Genomic DNA, 23,421 nt, shown 5'->3' with positions numbered 1-23,421 from the left:
TCAAGAAATATAAAAAATTCTTTAAAAAACTTTTTTTTAAATATTGATAGTCAACGGGACTACGATAACGGTTTTTCACAATCAGCTGAGAGCATCTAGTAAGACCCTTTACGCAAGCAGTTCAAAACTACATCGGCCATTTTCAGCCAGCCGAATTCAGTATTCCGCCGCTCGTCATCTGCGGTCATACTGATTGCAACTTCCCAATTTTTTACAAAAAAATCCAATGAAAATTAAAAAACATATTTTCGTACCTTTAATGCAATAATATGTGCATTTTGAAGGTGAGTCAGTGCATCGCCAGTGCCGATATCAGCTTTTAAGCGACTCTCCATCGAATTTTGCGAGCAGAGTGAAAAAGTGAAACGTAACGAAAAAAACTTTGGGAGAGAGTTTTGTGGAGTTCAGTGTTTTTCCTGGGGGATACTTGGCATTCAAGGATATGCCCAAAGGATTGGAAACCTACTTGTGAGGTTAAAGAACTATAAATCGCGTAGAATTCTAGTCAAAATTCCCCTTTGTTCGCGATTTAAAAGAAAGCGGATGGCTGATGACGTTGAAAGCGAGTTACGTTTGTGTTTCCCAATTAAAAAGGTTTGCTTGTGTGTGTGATGGGGTCTCCAAGGGGCTCGAAAGGATCTTAAACGATCCACTGAATCCTTAAACTACGGAAAAAGTTCTCCAGGAAGTGCAACTTGGGCATATATATATGCGTTCTATACATATGATATACTTGCATGCGTGTACAAATGCCCCCGCACACGAAGACCAAAGTGTGTGTGTGTAAAGGTGTGCCTGTGTGTGTGAGCGACAGCTGACGTTGGGGTTATTGCAAGAAGAAGAAAAAAACGAAATCGAAACTTTTTTTATTGTGCTACTTTTGGATCGGTGTAAACGGAATATAACTCCATCTTGACTCACGTCACTTGTAATTTTACATCACTTCTGCAATACCATACATTTTTAGGCCTTGTACCTACCGTTGTCACATTTATGATTATTCTTCATTTATTCTTTCTAAAAAAAATAAGGCTTTTTATTTGAAGTTTAAGTTATCCATATAAGGCCATTTGGATCTCAATATCACTTAGAAACGATTTTTTTTGATCTACCATCTTACATCCTTTAGGTACTAGTTGCCTAAATCTATCCACCTATAAGATACATTAGATAGTATGAATTTATTGTCATTATAAAAAAAACCTGTATTTATTACTTAACTCATTAGAATTTAAAATGATTTTATCTTAATTTTATTAATTTAAAAAGCTTGAATACTTGCAAATATTTTTTGTAAAAAATAAAAGGTTTACAAAGTGATAATCTTAATCTTGTAAACAACCATTTTTTTAAGGATTACTGTTTAGTTCATAATAATTTTATATCTCTAAGGTGACTACTTAACTTCGTTACCGGCAGTTGATGTTCCTTTTCCTTTGGCTTAATCATTTTAATTAATGTTTTATGGTTGTTATATTCACAGCATGCCGATTCAGGCTCCCTCATGGACAGATTTTCTGAACTGTCCCATCTGCTGCAATGAATTCGCGGCTAGCCAGCGATGCCCGGTCAGTCTGGGCTGCGGGCACACCATCTGCAAGCTATGCCTGACGACCCTCTACAACCGGCAGTGTCCCTTTGATCAGGTGAGTTCGGCTTTACCCTTATTCAAAATCTCCAATCCTACATTCTATTTCTTCCACCTGTTTCACAGACCGTGATTGTCAGTGAGATCGACAATCTGCCCATTAACCATGCTTTGCTCCAGTTGGTCAAGGACTCGGAGCTCCTGGAGCTGGGACCACCACCGCCCAGTGTGCAGAAACTTGAGTCGGAGAACCTCAAGTGCTACCAGCTGGGTCAGCGATGCATCGAGGAGCTGGCCTTGCACTTGAAGTCCTTCCTCAACCTGAACGGAAACGGCAATCTCCTAACTCGACCCATGCAACGGAAACTGGTTACCCTGGTCAACTGCCAGCTGATGGAGGAGGAGGGACGGGTTAGGGCCCTTCGGGCAGCCAGATCACTGGGCGAACGCACAGTCACCGAGCTGATTCTGCAGCACCAGAATCCCCAGCAGCTAAGCTCAAATCTGTGGGCGGCGGTGCGGACGAGAGGATGTCAGTTCCTTGGACCGGCCATGCAGGAGGAGGTGCTTAAACTGGTGCTCCTGGCGCTGGAGGAGGGATCGGCCTTGTCCCGCAAAGTGCTGGTCATGTTCGTGGTGCAGCGATTGGAACCACAGTTTCCGCAGGCCTCCAAGACGAGTATAGGACATGTAGTGCAGCTACTCTATCGAGCCAGCTGCTTCAAGGTGTCCAAACGGGAGGCAGACTCATCGCTGATGCAGCTTAAGGAGGAATTCCGCACCTACGACGCCCTGCGCCGCGAACACGATGCCCAGATCGTCCAGATAGCTACCGAGGCGGGTCTGCGGATTGCCCCGGAACAATGGTCTTCCCTGCTGTACGGCGACGTGATGCATAAGAGCCACATGCAGAGCATCATCGACAAGCTACAGACTCCCAGTTCCTTTGCCCAATCAGTTCAGGAACTAGTCATCGCCCTGCAGCGGACTAGTGATCCTGCGAAGCTGGCCAGTCTGCATCACCACCTCAAGTACCTGGCTAACATCGATCCCTGTGCGGAGGTGGCTCCCTGGCCGGATTTGGCTGAGGCCCTGGATGCAGTCCGCCACTCGGTTGTGGGACTGGTGAACTTTCTTCAGCACCATGGCGTGCGCAAGGCGCAGGACGGCATCAGTGGCGGTGGCAGTGGTGGCACAGCGAATAGCAATCCCAAGTACAAGATCAGCCTGTGCAGGGACTTGAATGTGCGAAGGGTGTGTCCCAGAGGTGCTAGCTGTACCTTTGCCCACTCCCAGGAGGAAGTAGAGCGCTATCGGGCCCGAAACCGTGGTAAGCATTTGAAGACACCACTAACCCTGCAGGGACCACCATCCATGGTCGGTGGAGCCATCAAAAAGCCACTAGGAGAGCAAGATGGACCAGTCTTGGGTGGGCCGCCAATCCTACCAATGTCACCCATGCACTATATGGGTTCTCCCAGGAGTTATCTGGAGCCCAGTTTGGGTCTATCGCCAGGAGGACTGCCACCGCAGCAGCCGCCACAACCGCTGCTCCATCCCTCGCATCACAGTCCCATTGCCCGACTTATGGTGCCCGGTCGCTATGATCCTCGCTTCACCGGCTACGGCGTTGGTCAGGCGCGGAATCCTACGCCCAGAGAGTACCAAAACAATCCGGGAGCTCCGCCACAACGCAATGCCAACCCACCGAACTTCAGTGTGAACAGCAACGTGCACAAGGGCTTTATGGTGCCCGGCGGCGGCGGGGATGTCTTCCATTTGGGCAATCCATGGGAGCATGCCTACATGGCTCAGCAGCAGCAGCATCCTCCACAGCATCCCCCACAGCAGCAGCCACCGTCCAGCAAGCCGAATCCCAGCCGACCGTTGTCGATTTTAGCCGCAACAGCTGATACCTCATTTTATGAAAAGAAACCGCCGAATAGTGTTAACATAGATCTGGATAGAGTTCCAGAGACCGATGTGGATGCACTGCCTCTGTTCCGGCGATCCAACAACAATCACAATAACAACAACAACAATAGCAGCTCCAACAACAATAACAATAATCATAGCTCGTCGCTGCTGTTCTGGAATAATTCGGGCAAAGAGTCGGCGAACTTTGTGCGATCGGATTCCATATTGGATGACGATGCATCCACATTTGATGTGCCCACCGGCTCCTCCATGCTAAGTCGCTACGGTCCAATTTGTCCCAAGAGCAGCACAGGCAGCAACTGGAACAACTGGCTGCTGGAGAACGACAGTGATCTGGGATATGGGGGCTACAAGAGCGACAGGAACGATAACTTCAATACCAATAAGGTAGGTGTGGTTTATTATGGTCCAATAATCGGGGTGTGAATATTTATTTATATTTCTGTAATCTATTCGTTTTATGGTTTACGGGCCTGGTCACAAGCACACCCTAAATTCCTATAGATAAACGACTTCTTTTTGAGCTGTCATTGAACACTGGAAGTACTTAGCATTTTAGGATTTAGCTGACTATCAGTTTTTTAATCTTTTGTATTTTTTATCTTCCCAAAAAACAGCAGCAGCAGCCAATGTGGGGCAGAAAGCCACAGCTGATGTCAGAGGATAGTTTCGAGGGCGGCATCGACAGTGGGATGATGCTGCAGTTGGAGAAGAACCTGGTGGACATCGTTGATCCCGATGACAGTGGGATCAAGGTGGACTAGCTGCCAACCGGCTCACTCAGCCACAGGATATTTCTATATAGGTGTTTATATAGATCGAATGGGAGGGAAGATAATATGTATAATGCAATCATTTTACACATCGTTAGAGGTTTGTACCGCACAGTTCAAACTTTGGTAGAATTTCAAATGTAATTGTAGTTAAAACTGATCCGACTGATCCGTTATTGGATCGGAGCCAAAACAAAACATCAATTGGGTTGGGTACCGTCTATTAGAATCTATTAAATAATTGTCTACTTAGTTCATTGTTCAAATTTTGTGGAAATGTGTTTAACCATGTTCGTGTTATGTTTCAAATTTGGGGATTGTGTCTAGCAATTGAAAAAAAAAAACTAAAAGCAAAGAAAAACAAATTCAACTTAGATCGTAAAACTTTGTGTCTAGCTTAGAATTGAGCTCAGACTCGTAGATCTGCTATAAATACAATCCGTAGAAACCCTTAAAAATGGTGATCAGAGGGATGAGGATGAGATATGCAAACGCTTGTTGAGATCAGGCAACATCCAGATTTGTATGGCAGCAAAGATTTTAAAGCAATTTTCTCAGAAGAAATAGAAGCTGTGGACTAATTAACTGAATCATGATCACAAGACTTCGAGATCTAAGTAAAACTCAAATTTCTAACCAAAATCGTGTGTATCATCCCCCTCATTATTTGTGATCAAATTTTGATTGATTGTGTAACGCTGTATACATAGATATAAACATATATATTTTTTTTAATTATAAACTATTTCAAAACGCTATTTTTATATATACAAAAATCAGCAGGGCCGAAAGGACCTGAAAATCCTTTCGCTCTCAAAACACAATCACACACATACACTAACACGCATACACACTGAGCCACGGGACACGAACGATCATTTCTATGTGTGTGAAATGAATGTTTATATTTCTTAAAGAAATTTTAATAACGCTATTGTGCGATGTTGTTAACTATTGTACTATATATTATTAAATTTATTGAAAATAAATTAAAATCACGTCCCCTTCTCCCTTTTTGTAAACTGTGAGAAAAGTAAAGTAAAGAAAAATTGACGAAAAGAAAAGTTAAATGTCAGTCAGGGCTTTGAGAACATTTACACATACCTACTCTATGCAAATATAAATTTATATTTATATCTAGAAACTAACCAATTTGTGCGCTCTATTATTAATATTATATATTAATGTCAGTTGAGCCCGCGTTTTGCTTTCAAGACTTTGTGCATCATTTTGATTTAAAGCAAAAATGAAAGATTTTGTAACTTGTATTTGTTAAGCGATGAAATCAGGAACCTTATATATTACTGCGCTTGATCATAGAAGAATATAACATATATATCTTTACAAATATATTTATTGTTAATGAGTTTCGATGCCGTGTGTGTAGTAGAATCCATGTAAAAATATATTCCCCGCCCCCGGGGAGTACGTGTTCAGTTGTGAGCTAGATAAAATTGATCGAAACAATTTTAAACAAAAACATACATTTAAATGTAATTTCCTATTACTCAGAAACTAAAGCATTCAATGTATAGAAGCGAAACAGGGGAGGTAATTGAGATTTCTTCAATCTATTTGTCTCCTGTGAAATGTGAAAATATAGAAGAAGGCTGGGTGGAGAGGCGTCTAACTGCGTACTTAAGTCCCGATTTAGATTCAGATTCAGATCCAGATTAAGCGTCCTCCGCCCGGCCTTTGGCTGTGGTGAAGTTTTTTTTTAGCTTAAACCCAATGGGTTCAGTTCATAATAACGTATTTGTTGAGTTGAGTTTTGTAACTTTATAATTTACAATCAGTCCAGCAACCCGCCAAACCCTCAAAACTCCAAAACTTCAAAACTGACCGAGGCTCTTTTTTATACAGATCGTGCCGAGCAATTCACACGTACACACAGACATTTTCTATTTACACACACTTATTTAAATGCATATATATTTATACATATGTTAATTAAATGTATTTTTGGTATTATCACTCAATGTTTCTACCCTAAGCAAATTTCAAGTTCTGTTAATCAAAGTGGAAAAAAATATAAAAAAAATTATTTATTTTATTTACAAATAAATTTTCACAAAACTTTTAGTTGTTTCGGTTTTTATTTCTACCATTATTTTAAGTTTGAGATGAAAGATAATGTGCGAAACATATCAAAGCGTTGAAAAGCGAAGAAAGCAACCGAGAAACTTAAAAAATAACCACCAGCAAAGTATAAGGAACTAAGAACACCAACAGCAACCACCAGATAGGAAATTGAATGGAATACAATACGAGATCCTATAGTTAACACAACTAGATACAGACAATCCGCTTAAATTAAGAGATAAACGTAAACTATGGTACGATTATAGGCGCTTCTGTTCCTCAACTTAGGGTTAGTGATGATGTTGAACGACCAAGGTCGAATAGATACGTACAGACGATTTTGCAGTAGCTCAGATCCAATAAGTCTATTAAAACCTGCCAGGAAACCGCTTGTCGAACCACCCAAAAACATCCTTGATAGAACTGCACTGCAATAGAATAAGTAGATAGCCAGGGGACTCTCTTTCAGCGCATCAAATGTGTTATGGCGAGGACAATACAATACTCTCAATTTTAATTGTACATCCCATTCCAAAGTCGAAGCTCAACAGAGTATGCTCCCTGTAAGGTCAAAGGTCCCGACTCTGCAAACGAATTGTTGCTGTTTTTGGTGTAATTTATAAGTTGAAGATCCTTGAATTGTGATGATGAGAAATTTACAGTTAACATGCGAAACTAATCCCAGTTCAATGGGAACGAACAAATGTCTTTATATTAAATGCTAATTAAAACTAACTATATACGAGTATAATAATGTATCTAAATACACACACCACCCAAATTGGAAGTATAAATCAGAGAGGCGTATATTGTATCATAGAACTATGTAAGCAGAGATTGTATTTTACATGCATTCTAGGGCTAAAAAAGCTAAAGTCTCCCAACAAATGGGAGACGTGTTTCTTCTTCAACCGATATCCAAAATACCTTTGGGTCTAGGTCCATGTTTATGGTATCCCAGAAAAGAAGAAATTTAATATTTATATCCGCTTGTCCATTCCTCGTAATCATGTATAATAATTCTAGTTGCTATTAGTTTAAACATTCTTTTTATTCCGATTTTAACGCTGCTGGCAGCTTGAAAATTGGCAACTATAAGTAATAACCATTTAGTTCCCTTACTGTATTCCAGATACCTGATCGAAAAACCACTTTCAAAGTTTAATTTGAGTATTAATTGTTAACTCTTCCAGATTATTCCCATAAACTCTAAATTCATTTTCTAGGGTATCAAAAGTTTCGGAGTACCGAAAGCCGACATCTCTTCTAGTTTTGTGGAATGTTAACCGATAATGTATGTTCTTGGATGTGCTGAATATGTATATTTATCTTCAAAATTCATTGTAAATGTTAGATATTGAAAACCAAAAAAAAAATAAGAAAATTAAAACCAAACTCAATTTTGTGTGTGTATGCCTGAAATTTAAATAAAAGAAACTTAATCGAATTCTTTAAATCAATTGGATATGACTAGATATGGTTCTGATTGCTTTGGCAATCTGATCTGTTCTTGCGGTTATTGTGGGTTTGGAAAGGAAAGCTTAAGCAATTTTATTTATTAATCACTTAAAACAGCAATCGAATATGCAAGCTAATTTTCCCAAAAAAATTTCCTTTCATACAATCAAAAGCTGACGATTGAACCTTAAGTTTTTGGTATTATCTTATTTGGAGGCTGAGATTTTAAAAAATCTTCTGTAGAAAGGTAACTTTTCATTTAGTGCTAATTATACTTTATGAATAGTATAAGATTGTTTTATACTATAAAGTAGTAAAGCTTCTTAAATTATATTAATTATGTTGTTCTATTTTTAGAGTGAAGTTTTAGACTGCCAAAATCAAATTGAGTGAAACTAATAGCAATAACGATAACTTGATGTAGTATTGTTCGCTCGGCAATCTAATCTATTCTGCGGTCCATGTGGTCTTATTAAGTATAGAACAAGCTTGATTAAATTTTTATTTAAAGATCACCAACAAACTGAAAGAGATTACATATTTAAGTGTATATACATTAGAAGCAATAACAATGAAAAACTAATCGCTCAGCTGGGGCTTCCACATGACTGGCATATCCACCTCTTGAGATTCACCCAACTCCAGCATTAGAACTGCTCCATTTTGGGCCGTCTCTATAGCTCGTACCAAATTCCTAGCGCAGTCCTCCGGTTTCTGCCGCTGAATTTTGTTGAACATAGCCACCATGGGAGTTTCGTAAGTGAATGTTGTCTTGCTACCAATATCCTCTAAAAGTCCAGTATCCGTAAATCCCGGACAGATTGTAATGAAGCCAACGCCAGAGTGAGCGTAATAAATGGGGTTCTAAAAAGGTTGAAATATTATTAAAATGTAAATAACATAGGTTATTCTTCAACTCAATTCATATTAATTTTGAATATTAATATTTATCTTGCAAACTAATTTGGTTTCACATTGCTTAAAAGGTCAACACATTAATAAATACAAAACAAAATCTTATAGTTCTATCTAGTGGAAAACTCATTACTTACAGCCATTGCCCTAGTAAAAGTGGTAAGACCCGTCTTGGCCGCCGAATAAATGGCCATTAAAGCCGTGGGCTGGAGTCCGGCCACCGAGGATATATTTACTATGAGTCCACCTCTACCACCTTTCGCCTTATCCATGTACTCCAAGGCGGTCAAAGTGCTGTTGATTACTCCCAGCTTTGGGAAAGATAAATAAGTAAAGCTTTTGTCATGTAAAATAAGCTCATCCACTCCCTTACCAGGTTAATTTGAATAGTCAGTTCGATTAGACGATCGTTCATTAGTCCACTGCCATTGACGACCACGTCGAAGTGACCCAATCTCTCGGCGGTTGCCTTATAAGCCGCCTCTATATCCGACTTCTGGGTGATGTCCAGTTTTTGGTAGAAAATATCCGTGTTGGGGTTCTTGTTTTTCCACTCAGCCAAGACCGCGGCATTCTCAACCAAATCAAAAATGGCTAGAGCCTAATGAAGATAATTAGTTTTTATTTTGTTTGTTGCTTGGAGGAAAACCCACCTTTATTTGCCGTTGCAGAAGTTCTTGCACACATTTCTGGCCTATACCGCCGAATCCACCAAGGTAAACCACATTTTTGCCGGTCAAATCCATGTCGCTCTGTTGAAATTGATTTGCTCTACCAGATTCCGTGCAATTCAGTCGGCGGCAAGTGGCAAACTGATTATTGTTAGAGTTTTCGATCCCTTGTCCATACGATCTGAAAAGTGCTAACGACCCTCTTGCTACTGCTCTCCAAAGCTTTTTGGGATACTTTGCTCTCGGAGAGCAAATTAAATAATATTCTTTCAATTATAACTGTATAAGCTTAGTAGTGCTGGCAATATGACTTTTTTTCTTGGGTTAACTATTTTAGATCATTTAATCGTCTTTAACTTACGACATTTTTAATACGATATTAGGTACAATTTATATTTCTTGAATTATACAAGAATTATTGGTCATAATTAAATGAATAATTTAATTAAGATTATTTGTGTCGTGATCTAAGTATTGGTTAAAACAGCAGCACTGATGTGAGCCGCTAATTAATACATGCATGTATGTATAAATTATAATAGTTAGTATTACTGCGCATTTTAAAATGATTAACATGAGTTAAATTGCAAAAAAATGGAAAAGCAAAGTTTTTTTTATCTCGTCCACAAACGACGTTATCACAAACTTTATCATAAACATTTTATTGTGACTGGACTTTTTTTTACCAAACTTTTTGAGTAATATGATGATGATAAATTCCTCTACACAAAACTGAGTGATACGTATTCAAATAAAAACTGATATTTGTAATATTACTCCCTATATACAAAGAGCCACTTATTTAAGCACTTCACGTATCTGTGTCAGCCAGGCGTTATTGAAACCTTTGAGTAATCGAAGATGGCTGTTTATCCCGTAAATGCAACAAATCGACTTCCCCCATTTGTTTTCCGCCCGAATCCAGGTTGCGGTTGCCACATCCGTGGAGACACAGATCTTTGCTGGAAGTGTCGCCCAATTGCGCAACCAATGGATCCGTGTCTCAATATTAAGTTCACTATTGCAACATCCGTGCGGTAGCGAACCGGCAGCCCCAAAAGCAATCGACACCAATCGGATCGTGGCGGATCGACTTGCGGATTTCGAGGTCATTGTGCAGACTGGGCGGTGGGTGGCGCCTCGAATTACCATTACCCGCAGGTGGTATAAAACACCCACCGAAGACTAACTGCAGCATCAGTTCCACAAGAGCAATCAGAAGAAGAGGATGCACTGCTTCACTTGGACGATTCTAGCCGGCCTGTTGGCCCTCACCTCAGCTGCTGGATTGCCCCAGAGGGCGAGCAGTGGTTACCAGGAGCAGGACACGGCCAGAGCCTTCTACTCCTACGGCTATAGTGACGACAACGCGGCCAGGGCGGAATACTCCTCAAGAGATGGCACCTCCCGTGGCTTCTACTCCTACGTGGATGCCGACGGCAAACTGCAAACTGTTCGATATGAGGCCAATGGCATTCAGGGTTTCAAGGCCGAGGCGAGTAACCAACCTCAAGCTCCCGTGGATGAGGGCAAGGCTCCACTGCCAGTAACCGATACGGAGGAAGTGCAGCAGGCTCGTCTGTCCCACCTCAATGCTCTGAGGGAAGCGCGGGAGAAAGCTTTGGCTACCAGTTTGCGTGAGGAGGCGGACAGAAGACAGCTGCAGGATCAGAACAGGAACAACGGGGAGGATCAGCAGTCGGGAGAGCAGAGCCTGACCGATGAGGATGCGGCGATCTTGGAGAGGGTTAGAGCCGAGCTCTCAGCTATGTTGGCCGATCGTCAGCGATCGAGCAATCTTCCCAGGAACAGGGAAGATCAGGAACTGCGACAGGAGCAGGATATCCGACTTGAACAGAGACAGGAGCAAAGGCTGGATCAGAGACAGGAGCAGAGGTTGGATCAGAGACAGGACCAGAGGCTGGATCAAAGGCAGGAGCAGCGACAGGATCTGAGGCAGGAGCAAAGGCAAGATCAGCGAGAAGATCGCCGAAAAGATCAGCGAGAAGATCGTCGACAAGATCAACGAGATGATCGTCGACAAGATCAAGGAGAAGATCGGCGACAGGATCAACGAGAAGAACGGCGACAAGATCAACGAGAAGATCGCCGACCAGATCAGCGAGAAGATCGGCGAGAAGATCAACGTGAAGATCGGCGACAAGAGCCAAGGCAGGATCAAGAATCCCGGCAAGATCAGCGTCAAAATCAACGGCAAGATCAGTCCCGAAACCAAGAAACCTTACGAGAATTGATTAACAACCGGGAGAATGATCGTCAGATCGATCGTCAAAGCTCACAGCTTCTCCAACTGCCGATATCCTCCGATCGTGATGCGGATGATGTACGCCTGCGCACTGTTTACTCCCTGGCCGATCTCAGTTCCAGCAGCTACCTGAAACTCGGCGACTTGGCCAGTACCGAGAAACTGCTCGAGGATCGCTTGGACAGCAGTGATCTTCGTGTGCCGATCAGTGCCTACTACACCCTGGTTTCCCCCAACACCAAGTATAGCGTGACCACGCCCACGGAGCTGAGAACCCTTCGTCCAGTGGCCCTCAGTCGCAGTTTGTTGGTAAGCAAACGCACCTGAAGGATCGATGCTACGGATGGTGGAGATGGATCAAGGCCGGCTTATGATCGTGGAATAGAATGAGGTGTACCTATGACGTGTTTCCTAAGAATAAATGCAAGACAGAGCACCATTGTGCCAAACTTAAATTTTCTTTTTATTTTCCAAGTGTGGGTTTCGTTGTGAAAAAGTAGTTAAACGTTTGATTTTTATTGTCAAGAAAAAAAGATGATTCTAGGAAAAAAGTTCCAAAAGGGATAAGTAAACTACTAGAGTCATCAAATCGTGTTTTGACATATCGAAGAAAATAGATTTTGTAAAGTATAAAAATTAAATTCATAGAACAAATAAAATATATTGATTTTCAATTTAAGTTTGCATCATTTATTGCTCAACAATTAACAGAATTTTTCACAGAAGTTGAATCTCAAGATTAGGCCAATGGCAGGTAGTTTCTGGAGGGAACTTGAGCCTGGGTCTTGGCCTGATAGTTGTAGACGAATCCTGTGGTGGGCTGGTAGACATATATCGGCTGGGAGCGAACGGCGATGGAAGATGGAGGTGCTAGCACCACGACCTTCTTCTCGGCGAGCAATTGATTGCGCAGCTTCTCGGCTTCGAAACGCTTGAAGAACGCCACCTTGGCAGCAGCTACCTCGGGAGTATCCTGAACGGGCTGAGGACCGACGGAGGAGTCGCCGGCTAACCTCAACTTGGCCTGGTTATGGGCTTCCAGATGCTGAGCCCGGAGAGCAGCCACCTCCGGTGTTTCCCGATTGGCCTGCTGGTTGGGCAGATTGGAGGTCACATGGAAACCCTCGGCATCGGCGATGTAGTCCACAGTCTGGGTTTCACCATGGGCATCCACATAGGAGAAGGTTCCCCGGATCACACCATCCAACGTGCGGGTTTCGTGCTTGGAGTACAGTGGAGCCATGTAACCGTATGCATACTGACCATGCTCATCCTGGGTGTGATACTGACTGATCGTATCCGAACTTGGTGGTGCTCCATACTCCAAGGTCGGTGATCCTGTGGCCAAAACAATGGTGGTGAAAATCAGACAAAGATTGAGGAACTGCATCTTCTTAAGCGTGATATTTGTGTATTTCTTTTAATGGGAATCGATTTAAGGCGCTGCTAGTGTGGTCGACTAGTACTCGCTCTAGAGAACTCTGTGCTGGGATCGGTTGGGGATTCTGCTTTTTATAGGCGGCGCCTCCTGCCCAAAATTTACAATTTCGTGCGTTCTCAGGAAGGTCGTCCGGTTGGGTTTTACTTTCATATTCCACCAGCCTGGATTATTGTTCCTTTTTCCTCTTCCTCTGCTTCCTCACATTTTCGTACATAAATATTTTGTCGATTTCGATTTCAACAAGTTCAGCATAAATTTGAGCACAAAAGCCGCAATTTGTTTTCATCTGTGGCAGGGGCAACAACACGTCCCGTATCGTATCGTATTGTATCGGATGTGGACATGCTCGGAGACAACCAACAACGTTCCGCAATGCCGCAATGCAAGAACTTAATCAGGCTGCTTTTCAGTGAGTCTGGATGTGCACTGAAAGAAATAGAACCACAGAAAAAAGCCTATACATTCGTTCATACTTATTGAATGCAAAGAATATTGTTTTATGAAGTGAACTTTTTTCGCAGCATTGATTAGAAAATATTTAGTTTTTATTTTTAGAGAATATAATGTTTTTTTTTTGTATTTTTAAACAAAAGAATAACTACTAGAAATGTAAATGCATTATATTTCCAGAAGAAATTTACAAGTATTTTCTCTCAGTGTAAGCCTGGGATTGTCGAAGAGGGGTCAAGGAACCGGGTTGGGCTATAGGACATGCCGGCTACCATTTCCAGTTTCAGTTATTTCGGTTGTTGCCTTTATGCTGCTATTAAATTTAATTGAAATCAAAATTCGCCTTACATTTATGAAGAATTTATGCTGTATGCGGTATGTGATGGGTTGGACTGGGGCCAAAAGGTTGAGGTAGGACAGGGTCTTAGTGAGCGGGTTCCGGTCCTGGGGTTAGGCTGCCAAAGGGTTAAGTTCAACCGGATTCTGATGCTCAGGTAAAACCAATTTAATACAAAGTATCTTCCACCTAAGGGCTTGATACTAACAAATGAAATTAAACGTTAAGGGATTTTAAGAAATTTGATTAGCAAGGCATTAAAATGTTAAAATAAAGCTGCAAACAATGTGTTTAAGGCTTGAGAGATTTCTAGGCCAGTTTAAGAAGGTTTTAATTTAAATTGAATTCCAGAATAAAATTCAATTGAAGACCCAAACAAAAACCCCACAGACTGATTGACAATTTTTATTTAAATTCGAAGTTCTTTTAAATGTTGATTTAAATCGGGTGAAGACTGCATCCCCTCAGTAGTAGAAACCAGGGGTGTAGTACCGGGGAATGGTGTATCCGTAGACAGGAGCAGGAACCACCACATGGTGGCTTCTGGCCACTGGGATTGGAACCTTGGCCAGCAGCTGGTTGCGGACACCCTCATCCTCGACGCGTTTCAGGTGCAGAGATTTGGCCGCCGCCACTTCCACGGTGTCAGCAACGGGATGAGGCAATTGGACATGGCCACCAGGAGATCCGGATACGGGTACGGAGTGGTCGTGATGCTCCACTGGATGGTGTCCCTCGGGCTGAACACTTCGGGCGCTCTCCACCACAGTCGGGTGGTGAATCTCAACGGGATGCTGGCCAACTGGATGCGGAATGACAGGATGTGGCACCACCGCGGGATGCTCCACAGGATGTTCCACCGGATGCGACGCACTTCTGGGACCAATTCCAAGCGACTCCTGGGGCACTATGGCCTTTGGCAGATTAGTGGCTGCCACATGGAAACCTTCGTTGTCGGCCAAATAGTTAACGGTCTGGAGTTTTCCCTCGGCATCCACGTAGCTATAGGTTCCTTGAGTGGTTCCGTCAATGGTGCGGGTCTCCTGCTTGCTGGACAACGGTTCCGAGTAGCCATAGGCGTACTGACCAAACCGATCCTTGGCGATATACTGCCGCTGGGTGGGCGTGAACACGGCGGTTCCCTCGGCGGAGTACGCATACGGATAGTAAAGGGCCAGGCCGTGGGCCAAACTCAGGCTTCCCAATAACAGAAGTGGATACTTCATGGTTGAGCAATAGAGGATTCCTGCAGGTGAGTCTTGTTCGTAAGTTCACCGGTAACTGTTGGTTCTGAGCCTAGCTCTTCATCCTTTTATACCCAGCAGGTTCTTGTGCATGTTCTAGGTCTGGTTTTGACCGAGGTTCTTGGCGGCCAGCTCCTGCTGTCCCTGCTGATTCTAGTATTCTTCAACACTCGGAAAAAATGCATTGATTACCATTTAAAAAAGAAATTATATTGTATTCCAATCTTTTATATCCAATGGCAACCTAGCTTAGGATCAGTTTTGTAACTAAGCAGTTTTTGTATAAATTATTGAAATAAAAAAGTAGATATAATTATGACAATCGTTAGACCATTTATAAAATAAATGATTTAAATTGTGAATGTTTTAAAATTTAACGTTTTTTAAAATTGATACATTTTTTTCAGAACCTTAAGTTCTCAAATTTTAAAAGCGGAAGATATGATTTTAAATTTAATATCCTCAGAATTTTATCATATTTTAATCCGGTTTCTGAAATGTACTGAAAAAGTTTTAAAATGTTAAATATGTATCTACTCTATTTATAGTATTTATGATTATAGATGAGTTAGTAAAATGTTGAAATAAACATTAATAATTGATTATTAAGTGGTTTTAATTTTTTCTCCAAATGTATCCATCAGATGCACTTCAATGCAAACGAGGCGATAGCGTTGTCTTGTCCACTTGTGTCGTTAACGGACATTGCAGCTCCGCCTTTCACTCCCCCTTTTGGGATCGCCTCCTCCTGAAGGCGGTGTCAATTTGCTTTAATTGTGGCCAAGGCTGGAGTGGGCTCAAATGAGGGAGGATGAGGCATCTCCTCCGCTGGTGGAGCAATCGCTGCCTGCCATCTGCATCTGCATCCGAATCAAGGGCCTTGACTGGGAGTACCATCAAGGCCAAAGACCGCATCCAGCCCAGCGTGTAATTGATATGCAATTGTTGATGCTGCCGCCGCATTGTGGCATCTCAGCCTCCTTTTTGTGTCCGCACGCTGCAACGGGGCCACGACAACAACATCAACAACTGTGGCAACAACCGGCGACGACAACAACGGCATCTCAAGGTGAGTGAAGGCCAAGGGCCACATTTGGCCCCAACTTGGACACTGGAGTCCTGAGTTTCAGTGGCGACAGCAATGGGGGTTTTTTTGGGTCTTCAGCTCAACCGAAATTTGGGTTGTTACTGAAAAATCTTAGGATTTCTTTCCTTCTATGCGTAATGTATTTAAGAGCGAATTCTTGAAAAGGAGGATTAAAATTAACAGCTTAAATAACTATTATCAAATACTAGAACATGAAAATGATTGAACTAATTTGTATGATATACAAACACTCTAAAAAAAAATTCCAATAAAATAATTAAGCGTGCCAAATTAGATTAAATTAATTAAATAAAGTTTATGTGGATAATCAAATTATATGTAGGCAGCTTGTAATAACAGCAAATAAACCCCCCTAGAAATATGCCCTAAGTCCGCCCCTGATGCATCTGCAGCTGCATTGGTATCTCCTGCTCCTCCTTCGCTTGGGTTTTATTTTTAGCCGCGGCTTTATCGGATGCCGCAGATCTGTGGTGCTTAAACTTCGCTCCCGATTAGGAGGAGGAGCAGCTGCAAGAACCACATTGGCCTTGACGGACCCGGCTGATAAGTGCGTTTTAATGTTAGCCCCGTTGGCACTTAGTTTCAATCAAAGCCCAATTCTCGCCATTCCTGCCAGCCTTAATGATCTCGTTAGTTCTGGCCTGGAATTGAAGTCGGATTGGCTATCTGGTCTGGTTTACCTGGTGCCATTCCTTGGCCCCCTGGCGTGGGCTGTTCACTGATTTGTGAACCATCATCTGGTCTTTGGACTGCCTCTCACTTCGCGGCTAATTAGAGTTGTACTAAAGATAGGCTAGGTGGCAAGACTCTTGTTTGTATTTATTGGGCTCTGTTTTTATGCCTTCGAAAGAGCCTTTCATTAACATGGGATAGAATTAATTTAATGTCTTTGTTTTATATTCGTAGATAGTTATTTCTTTGCAATTAAAGTTAATTTAAACTTGTATGTTAACTTGTAAATTAATAATAATACTGATATTAAAAATCAAGCTTTTAAAATTGTTTATTAAATTTAATAACTAGGCATAAAACATAAATGTTAAATTCTATTTTCTAAATTATTATAGATCTTAATTAATAGTCTCCCCAGGGTATTCAAGCTCCGTTTGCCAAGTTAGTCTTATATTCTTTGTATTCTACTTTTGGGCCAGAACTATGACTTCATCATGTGGCCCGTGGTTAACAAAACTAACCAAATAGCTCTGACAGTCAGTTCCCATAAATCAATGTCAAACGTTTCTTTTCGTTTAAGGTTTGTTTTGGGTTTTGGTCCGTGGTTTGTTATTTCAGATTGTGTTTAATCATTTTATCGTGTGCGAAGCAATTTCCTTATGATTTCCTTTTGACTTTTACTTTTTCCTGATTGCCCAAAATAGAAAGGTTCAGAGAACCCATTTACCACATAAGCCGGCTAACAAAACTTAATCGCTGGAAAACCTCGAAACAAAAACTCATTTGAATACTTAAGCATGAGCTCACTGGTTAGTATAGCCCTAGTCACACCCCCTAAACACCTCGAAGTACTATGTAGACCCCCTACCCCTCATAAAACCCCTCATTATTCGAATTGCCAGGCACTTGTTGTGCGTGTTTTTGTCAAAAATTTCACGCATCGTTTTCTGCTTTGGCGGCAGACACATACAAATTGACTGTTTTACTAGCTCAGACTATATAGAAACCCCTTCCTCCCTCTTCTACTACATAAATTCAGTAGAAGCTTTAAGCTTTTTTGCCAGAATTACACTCACAACAAACCAAAAGTTTGAGTTTAACTTGTTGGCCTGATAAGACTTCGGGACCTAACGTCACTTTTGTTATTCTGAGTTGTTTTCATTTCTTGTTTAGTTTTTTTTTTTTTGATAAATGGCTTTGTCGTGTGGCTTTCGCTGTTAGTTTCGGTGTATACAATTTTGTGAAATGAAGTCATCGCTAGGAAAAAAATTGGGGGTCAGTATAAGTGTGTATAAAATCCATCTTTTTCTTTATCTCAATCAGAAAGTTGGGGATTTAGGTTTGCTCATATTTTGTTTTGCCTTCTTCCGTTTGATAAAGTATTGTAGAGGATGTTCTTGCCTTTAAGTTTTTATTTCACTCAACGAAAGCTCACTCAAAACAAAAATATCACTCATACGCCGCTTGGGCCTTTGCTAGCCAGTGACTGCGCATTTGTCCAAACAGTTGAGTTTCGACATCGCCAGCATTCGCGCGTTTGCCTTAAAGTAGTTGAAAAATATCCAAAGAATAGAAGAAACACTTTGTTGGAAATTTATTCTAGAGTTTTGATAAATTTAAAAAAAAATGTAAGTTGGAAAAACACAAAGGAAAATCATAAAATTAGCTTGTTGATTTTTTGAACGTTATATCCTTAACCTTTGAGCAGCCTCCAGACTAAGGTTTATATTTTATTTGAGGCGAAGGTTTTATAGCAGGCATTTCAAGAGCAGATTTTGACCCACTTACCGCCAATCGCGTTCCCCTTTTCTTTTGTTCCTGTGGCATCATTGTTTTCAATTTCCGTTTGGAGGACTTGTATTAGGCACAGTTTCCCCATTTCCGTGTGTATATATGCGTGTGTTTAAATCATCAGTCTGACATTCCAGCCCCAAACCCCCAGAAACCCCTTCTCCAAACTGGCGCTTGCGCGTTTCCCAGCTCCCAGTGATGTCATCTGGGCTAGTGGTGATGTAGGTATAAATTACATACACATATTATGCCCAGAGCATAAGTCCCCTAAGTCAATGATTTCTCCATTGCGTTGCGTGCTGTATCAGAATCCCCTTTGCTTCCTGTTTCGTGCCCCCCAACAAAAATATAAAAAAATCATTTTAATTTATGCATTCAGTCCGAGGCGCTAATATTCCCAAATGTTTATATACACACACATATATAAATATCTGGTGCAGTATTTCATGTTTATCCCCCAGCCATTCCATTTATAAATATAAAACAAGATGACCCAATTTTCCCTTTATTCATTTGTTCTCCGTCGGTCCACTTGAGGTAGGTTGGGTTAATAATTATGGCCTACCACTTGCCCTCCTCTTCAGGAAGTCCATTATTTTCCACATTTGGCTATCTATAACCCATTCATATTCCTATTCAAATTTAAGCCATAAATATTCCCAATTAACTTTTACCATTTTGGTTAAAAAACTAATTAAAATGTTGGCAACGAATTCGCAATGGTCGACTGGAGCTGGATGAGAACTTGTTCCCCAGATCAGAAATACAGAGAAAGAAACCAAGACAGAGATGGGAAAATGAGAAGAAACAAATTATTTATGGTCTGACAGCCAAAGCGGATTATTTCTGATTTAGACTATCCACGCTCCCCATCAGACTGCCTGATTTTCTGCGGTCATGTTCACGAGGGGTATGATGACTATGAGTTGTCAAAGATAATTTAAATAATAAATAATAATAACAAATATAAAATATAAAGATAATTTAAATAATAAATAATAATAACAAATATGTAGTATCCAAATTTGTTCAAAACATATCCTGTGTCGCAATCTTTGAACAATCTTCAGATAAGTTTTTCCGGTTTGGAGTGAGGTAATTTATTACGTCCTTATAAATCATAGATGGATTGTATATTCTTAACATATAAAAAATTGTTTTTCTTAAAACAATATTAATGAATATTAGTCATATTTGTTACTCTTTTTTAAAAACTACGTTGTTCAGAGCATTCTTTCTTCGTTGTACTTTAATATATTTTCATCTTTAAGCTCTTCTTGCATATTCCAACTTCTTTTGTGGTGTAGTTTGTCAACTTTTCTTGTTTCTCAGTATTTATGGGTTCCAATTACAAGTTGGGGCGGAGTAAAGGGTTTCATTAGTCTTCCCCGGGGACGGGTTCGGTAATTTGTTTCGTCTTGAGCGGAGTTCAAGTTCAATGACCCTGGTCCAATAAGATGATTAATGACCGGAGGACTTGCGATGCATGCAATGCTCTCAATTAACCAGTTGGATTGAGTAGATGAATTCGATGGATTATCTGGGGAATATGGGCTATGAAATTGCCTCACCCCAGAGCTAGTTTAGAACTGATCCCAAAGCAGCGTAATCGAAAGCCGGCGTAATGAGGCGATGACATAAGCAATGACTCGATTCACTCATTATTCGATGGGGGGTGGTATAGTATAGTGTTTGACATGCTCGACGTACTGCATCAAGGTCACGGCGATTGGGTGCACACAAGTATATACCCCTTCCTTTTCGATTTGTTAACATCTGTCCAGGCACAAGCCACAGCATCATATCTCACGGTTAGAGGACCCCAAACTGGTTGCAGTCCCATCTTATCGCCGCCTTAAATGGTTCCCCAAACATCTTCCAACTCTCCTGGGGCTCAGACTTTCAACCTTAAGTGGTGCGTAATTAATGGCCCCGCCAATAAATGCTCACGTTTTATTTACTGTTTATGGCAGGATGAGGATTCAGTTGCCCAGCCATGCATTTACGACTTCGTGTTGGGTAGCCTGTAAACACGACGACAATTTATGCTACTAGCAATTTTAAAGCTAAATTATCATCCAAATTTATGCCACGTTCGATGGCCAACAAATTAAGTGAGGTATTTTGGGAAATAGGTTGGGGAAAATTAACTGTTTGCTTTAAATAAGTAAATACAAATTGTTTTTTGAAGCGTTGTACATATTCAGTTTTAAATAAAACCCTAGGGGCAATACTGTTGATACCCAAGATTGAAGCAGTAAAAGATATTTTTTATATTTTGTCTTCTAAAAACCATCTTTCAAGATAATTTTACCCAAAGGCAATGTAACATCAACCAATCAACCAATGTTAACTGTATGTTTAAAGCTAATCATAATAGATCTCGCAAGCTACCGCTAAGTTCTGACCCCCTTCAGAGAAACCTATGTGAGCCCAACCTGTTGACTATTTATTTTTGTTTATTTGGGCTTAGCAAAAAGACGATAATTGGCTTTGTTAGGAGATGGGGGAGCCAAACAGATGACGCCATTTCATTATGGCAAATCTCCCAATTTTGCCTGTGGTTTTCCACCTCTCAAAAAACATCTGAGAGAGCTTTGGTCTAGCTTTGGGTGGCTATTGCTTTGTTATTGTCCAGTATAAATTTTAATATCATGACGATGGGAAAGTGTGTAAAATACAGATAAGCTTCTCGTAAAGATACGAATGGGAATTGAAGCTTGTGAGTTGACAAAGACAGACTAGACCCACCGCAATGTTGGTAAGCGTTGTGGCCCACAGGTAAGAAACTACGTAGGTCGTTTACTTAGTAGATTACGCATAAAAGGAACAGTTGCGTGATAGCAGAGACCACAACAAAGTGGTAAATGAAAAACTGACCTTTCAGGCTATGCGTATTATAAACTTTTAATGACCCTCCTTACTAAAAACTCCTTATTAAAAACAGGAGATATTTCGACCAGAGCTGGGTAATTTTTCTAAAGCCCCTTGACTTTAATAACAAGTTTAAAGGTCTCAAAGGTTATTATTAAATTACTTATTTTCAAATTTCAATATTTCCAATATTTTCTCACAGTGTTTAAAATAGTATAATCTTAACGAAAATAAATAATATCATTTCTTCCAAATATTTTGCAGATCCACCATGTCCGAGGCAGCAGCAGCAAATGGCAGCCCCTCTCCGGCTCCCACTCCCGAGGTTCCGGAGGCCGAGTTGGCCCAATTGGCTCTGGAGGATGAGCCCAAGGTTAGCTTTTCGGATCAGTTTAAGGCCTTCTCCAAGTTCGGGGACTGCAAGTCCGATGGCAAGCTGATCACGCTCTCGCAGAGCGACAAGTGGATGAAGCAGGCCAAGGTCATCGACAAGAAGATCACCACCACGGACACAGGCATCCACTTCAAGAAGTTCAAGGCCATGAAGATCTCACTCATCGACTACAACAAATTCCTGGAGGATTTGGCCAAGACGAAAAAGGTGGAGCTGTCGGAGATCAAGCAGAAGTTGGCCGGCTGTGGAGCTCCAGGAGTTGTTTCCGTTTCGGTTAGTTTTTTAAGATTTAAACTGAAAAACAATTCCTTACAAAAGATTACTTTACTATCAGCCAATCAGTTAGTTTAAAATCATTACTTTTTGGTCCTTTCATAAAAATTGTTCTGCTCTTTTTTCTGTTTATACTGAGAATAACATATTATTTTCGTTTTTCTAGGCTGGAAAGGCCGCAGCTGCCGTGGATCGATTGACGGATACTAGCAAGTACACCGGTTCCCATAAGGAACGCTTCGATGCCACCGGAAAGGGGAAGGGAATCGCCGGCAGACGGAACGTGGTCGATGGATCCGGCTATGTGAGTGGTTACCAGCACAAGGACACCTACGACAACGCCCACTAAATGGGGAACCCCCAAATTTAAAACCGCCCACACACTCACTAAAAATCTGTCTTTCTAACTTTTGTGTTTTCTTAGTTAATGTCTCCCATTTCGTTTGGTAGCTGCAATAATTTATCTTTGTGTACATAATCTAAGTTTGTGATAATTTAAGTGCTTACAAATAAATTAATATATTTTGATTATGCTTTTGAGTTTTTTTATTATGTTTTTCTTACGTTAACCTTAGATACGTAAAACTCTGATGCGGCCCAAAAAAAGTTCAAAAGCAAATCCCAATCAAATTTATATAACTTTCATGGTATTCGAATCCATGTTTGCTAGTTTTAAGATAAGAGATAAACTTTTAATATTGAAATTTGTGAAAGAAATTTAATTATCATATATGGAAACCAAAGATATACGACATACATATACATACATACGTGGATATGTTTTGTTCTCATAAGAGTTTTGCTTAAATAAATACACTTAAAAATGTCTATATTGATTTCTTATAAAACTGGAAGCCATTCCTAAATGGAATCGAAAATATATAATTATTTAGAAAACTAATTCCTTCATGAACAAAAATATTTACATTATATATATTTTGAGGTAAAAAAAAAGTAAAAGTATCTATTGTTTCGATCTCACTGGAAAATGGTTATTAAGAGATCAATGCTTTATCTCTGAAATGGAATTATCAATGATGCAAAGCTGACATCTCAAAAACCAGAGCGCTGTGAAGCAGACTGAACGCTACAGCGACCAGATGGCGATGGAAATCGATATGGCGGCATGAGTTTGCATAATCCTAA

At 40.8% G+C, this 23,421-nt stretch overlaps 5 protein-coding genes and 1 pseudogene across 5 annotated transcripts; 4 read left to right on the top strand and 2 right to left on the bottom strand.

The window, feature by feature from the left end:
• The first annotated feature begins 163 nt into the window (after positions 1-163).
• LOC108043322 (roquin-1) lies at positions 164-6,381 on the top strand. Its single transcript, XM_017121981.2, has 4 exons — positions 164-284; positions 1,484-1,646; positions 1,715-3,913; positions 4,144-6,381. Exons 2-4 carry the CDS (start codon positions 1,485-1,487, stop codon positions 4,288-4,290), a joined length of 2,508 nt encoding a protein of 835 aa, XP_016977470.2. The 5' UTR covers positions 164-284; position 1,484; the 3' UTR covers positions 4,291-6,381.
• Positions 6,382-8,311: 1,930 nt separating this feature from the next.
• LOC108043320 (alcohol dehydrogenase 1) lies at positions 8,312-9,572 on the bottom strand. The gene is made up of 4 exons (XM_017121978.2): positions 9,408-9,572; positions 9,128-9,355; positions 8,892-9,065; positions 8,312-8,703 (listed from the first exon to the last, which is right to left on the bottom strand). The coding sequence occupies exons 1-4, from the start codon at positions 9,498-9,500 to the stop codon at positions 8,419-8,421; spliced, it is 780 nt and encodes a 259-aa protein (XP_016977467.1). The 5' UTR covers positions 9,501-9,572; the 3' UTR covers positions 8,312-8,418.
• A 1,030-nt stretch (positions 9,573-10,602) lies between these two features.
• LOC108043338 (trichohyalin) lies at positions 10,603-12,146 on the top strand. Its single transcript, XM_017122008.2, has one exon. The coding sequence runs from the start codon at positions 10,654-10,656 to the stop codon at positions 12,016-12,018; it is 1,365 nt and encodes a 454-aa protein (XP_016977497.2). The 5' UTR covers positions 10,603-10,653; the 3' UTR covers positions 12,019-12,146.
• A 284-nt stretch (positions 12,147-12,430) lies between these two features.
• On the bottom strand, positions 12,431-15,145 carry LOC108043334. Its single transcript, XM_017122005.2, has 3 exons — positions 14,412-15,145; positions 13,438-13,558; positions 12,431-13,108 (listed from the first exon to the last, which is right to left on the bottom strand). The coding sequence occupies exons 1-3, from the start codon at positions 15,143-15,145 to the stop codon at positions 12,431-12,433; spliced, it is 1,533 nt and encodes a 510-aa protein (XP_016977494.2).
• Positions 15,146-15,964: 819 nt separating this feature from the next.
• On the top strand, positions 15,965-16,766 carry LOC108043335 (annotated as a pseudogene).
• A 1,683-nt stretch (positions 16,767-18,449) lies between these two features.
• Positions 18,450-22,806, top strand: LOC108043337 (tubulin polymerization-promoting protein homolog). Its single transcript, XM_017122007.2, has 3 exons — positions 18,450-18,571; positions 21,873-22,275; positions 22,442-22,806. Exons 2-3 carry the CDS (start codon positions 21,880-21,882, stop codon positions 22,622-22,624), a joined length of 579 nt encoding a protein of 192 aa, XP_016977496.2. The 5' UTR covers positions 18,450-18,571; positions 21,873-21,879; the 3' UTR covers positions 22,625-22,806.
• Positions 22,807-23,421: the final 615 nt, after the last annotated feature.

The sequence above is a fragment of the Drosophila rhopaloa genome, unplaced genomic scaffold (assembly GCF_018152115.1).
Source record: "Drosophila rhopaloa isolate 14029-0021.01 unplaced genomic scaffold, ASM1815211v1 contig_163, whole genome shotgun sequence".
Classification (NCBI taxonomy): domain Eukaryota; kingdom Metazoa; phylum Arthropoda; class Insecta; order Diptera; family Drosophilidae; genus Drosophila; species Drosophila rhopaloa.
Note: the sequence above shows the minus strand (reverse complement) of the source record. Positions and strands in the feature narration are given on the sequence as shown.

Coding starts and splice junctions, on each gene's coding strand:
- LOC108043322 (XM_017121981.2), top strand. CDS start 1,485: ATGCCGATTCAGGCTCCCTCATGGACAGATTTTCTGAACTGTCCCATC. Junction 1,647..1,714: donor GGCAGTGTCCCTTTGATCAG/GTGAGTTCGGCT, acceptor CCTGTTTCACAG/ACCGTGATTGTCAGTGAGAT. Junction 3,914..4,143: donor ATAACTTCAATACCAATAAG/GTAGGTGTGGTT, acceptor CCCAAAAAACAG/CAGCAGCAGCCAATGTGGGG.
- LOC108043320 (XM_017121978.2), bottom strand. CDS start 9,500: ATGGATTTGACCGGCAAAAATGTGGTTTACCTTGGTGGATTCGGCGGT. Junction 9,356..9,407: donor TTCTGCAACGGCAAATAAAG/GTGGGTTTTCCT, acceptor TATCTTCATTAG/GCTCTAGCCATTTTTGATTT. Junction 9,066..9,127: donor TGACTATTCAAATTAACCTG/GTAAGGGAGTGG, acceptor TCTTTCCCAAAG/CTGGGAGTAATCAACAGCAC.
- LOC108043338 (XM_017122008.2), top strand. CDS start 10,654: ATGCACTGCTTCACTTGGACGATTCTAGCCGGCCTGTTGGCCCTCACC.
- LOC108043334 (XM_017122005.2), bottom strand. CDS start 15,145: ATGAAGTATCCACTTCTGTTATTGGGAAGCCTGAGTTTGGCCCACGGC. Junction 13,559..14,411: donor TACGGATACACCATTCCCCG/GTACTACACCCC, acceptor TATTTCTTTCAG/TGCACATCCAGACTCACTGA. Junction 13,109..13,437: donor TACGATACGATACGGGACGT/GTTGTTGCCCCT, acceptor TCCCATTAAAAG/AAATACACAAATATCACGCT.
- LOC108043337 (XM_017122007.2), top strand. CDS start 21,880: ATGTCCGAGGCAGCAGCAGCAAATGGCAGCCCCTCTCCGGCTCCCACT. Junction 22,276..22,441: donor CAGGAGTTGTTTCCGTTTCG/GTTAGTTTTTTA, acceptor TCGTTTTTCTAG/GCTGGAAAGGCCGCAGCTGC.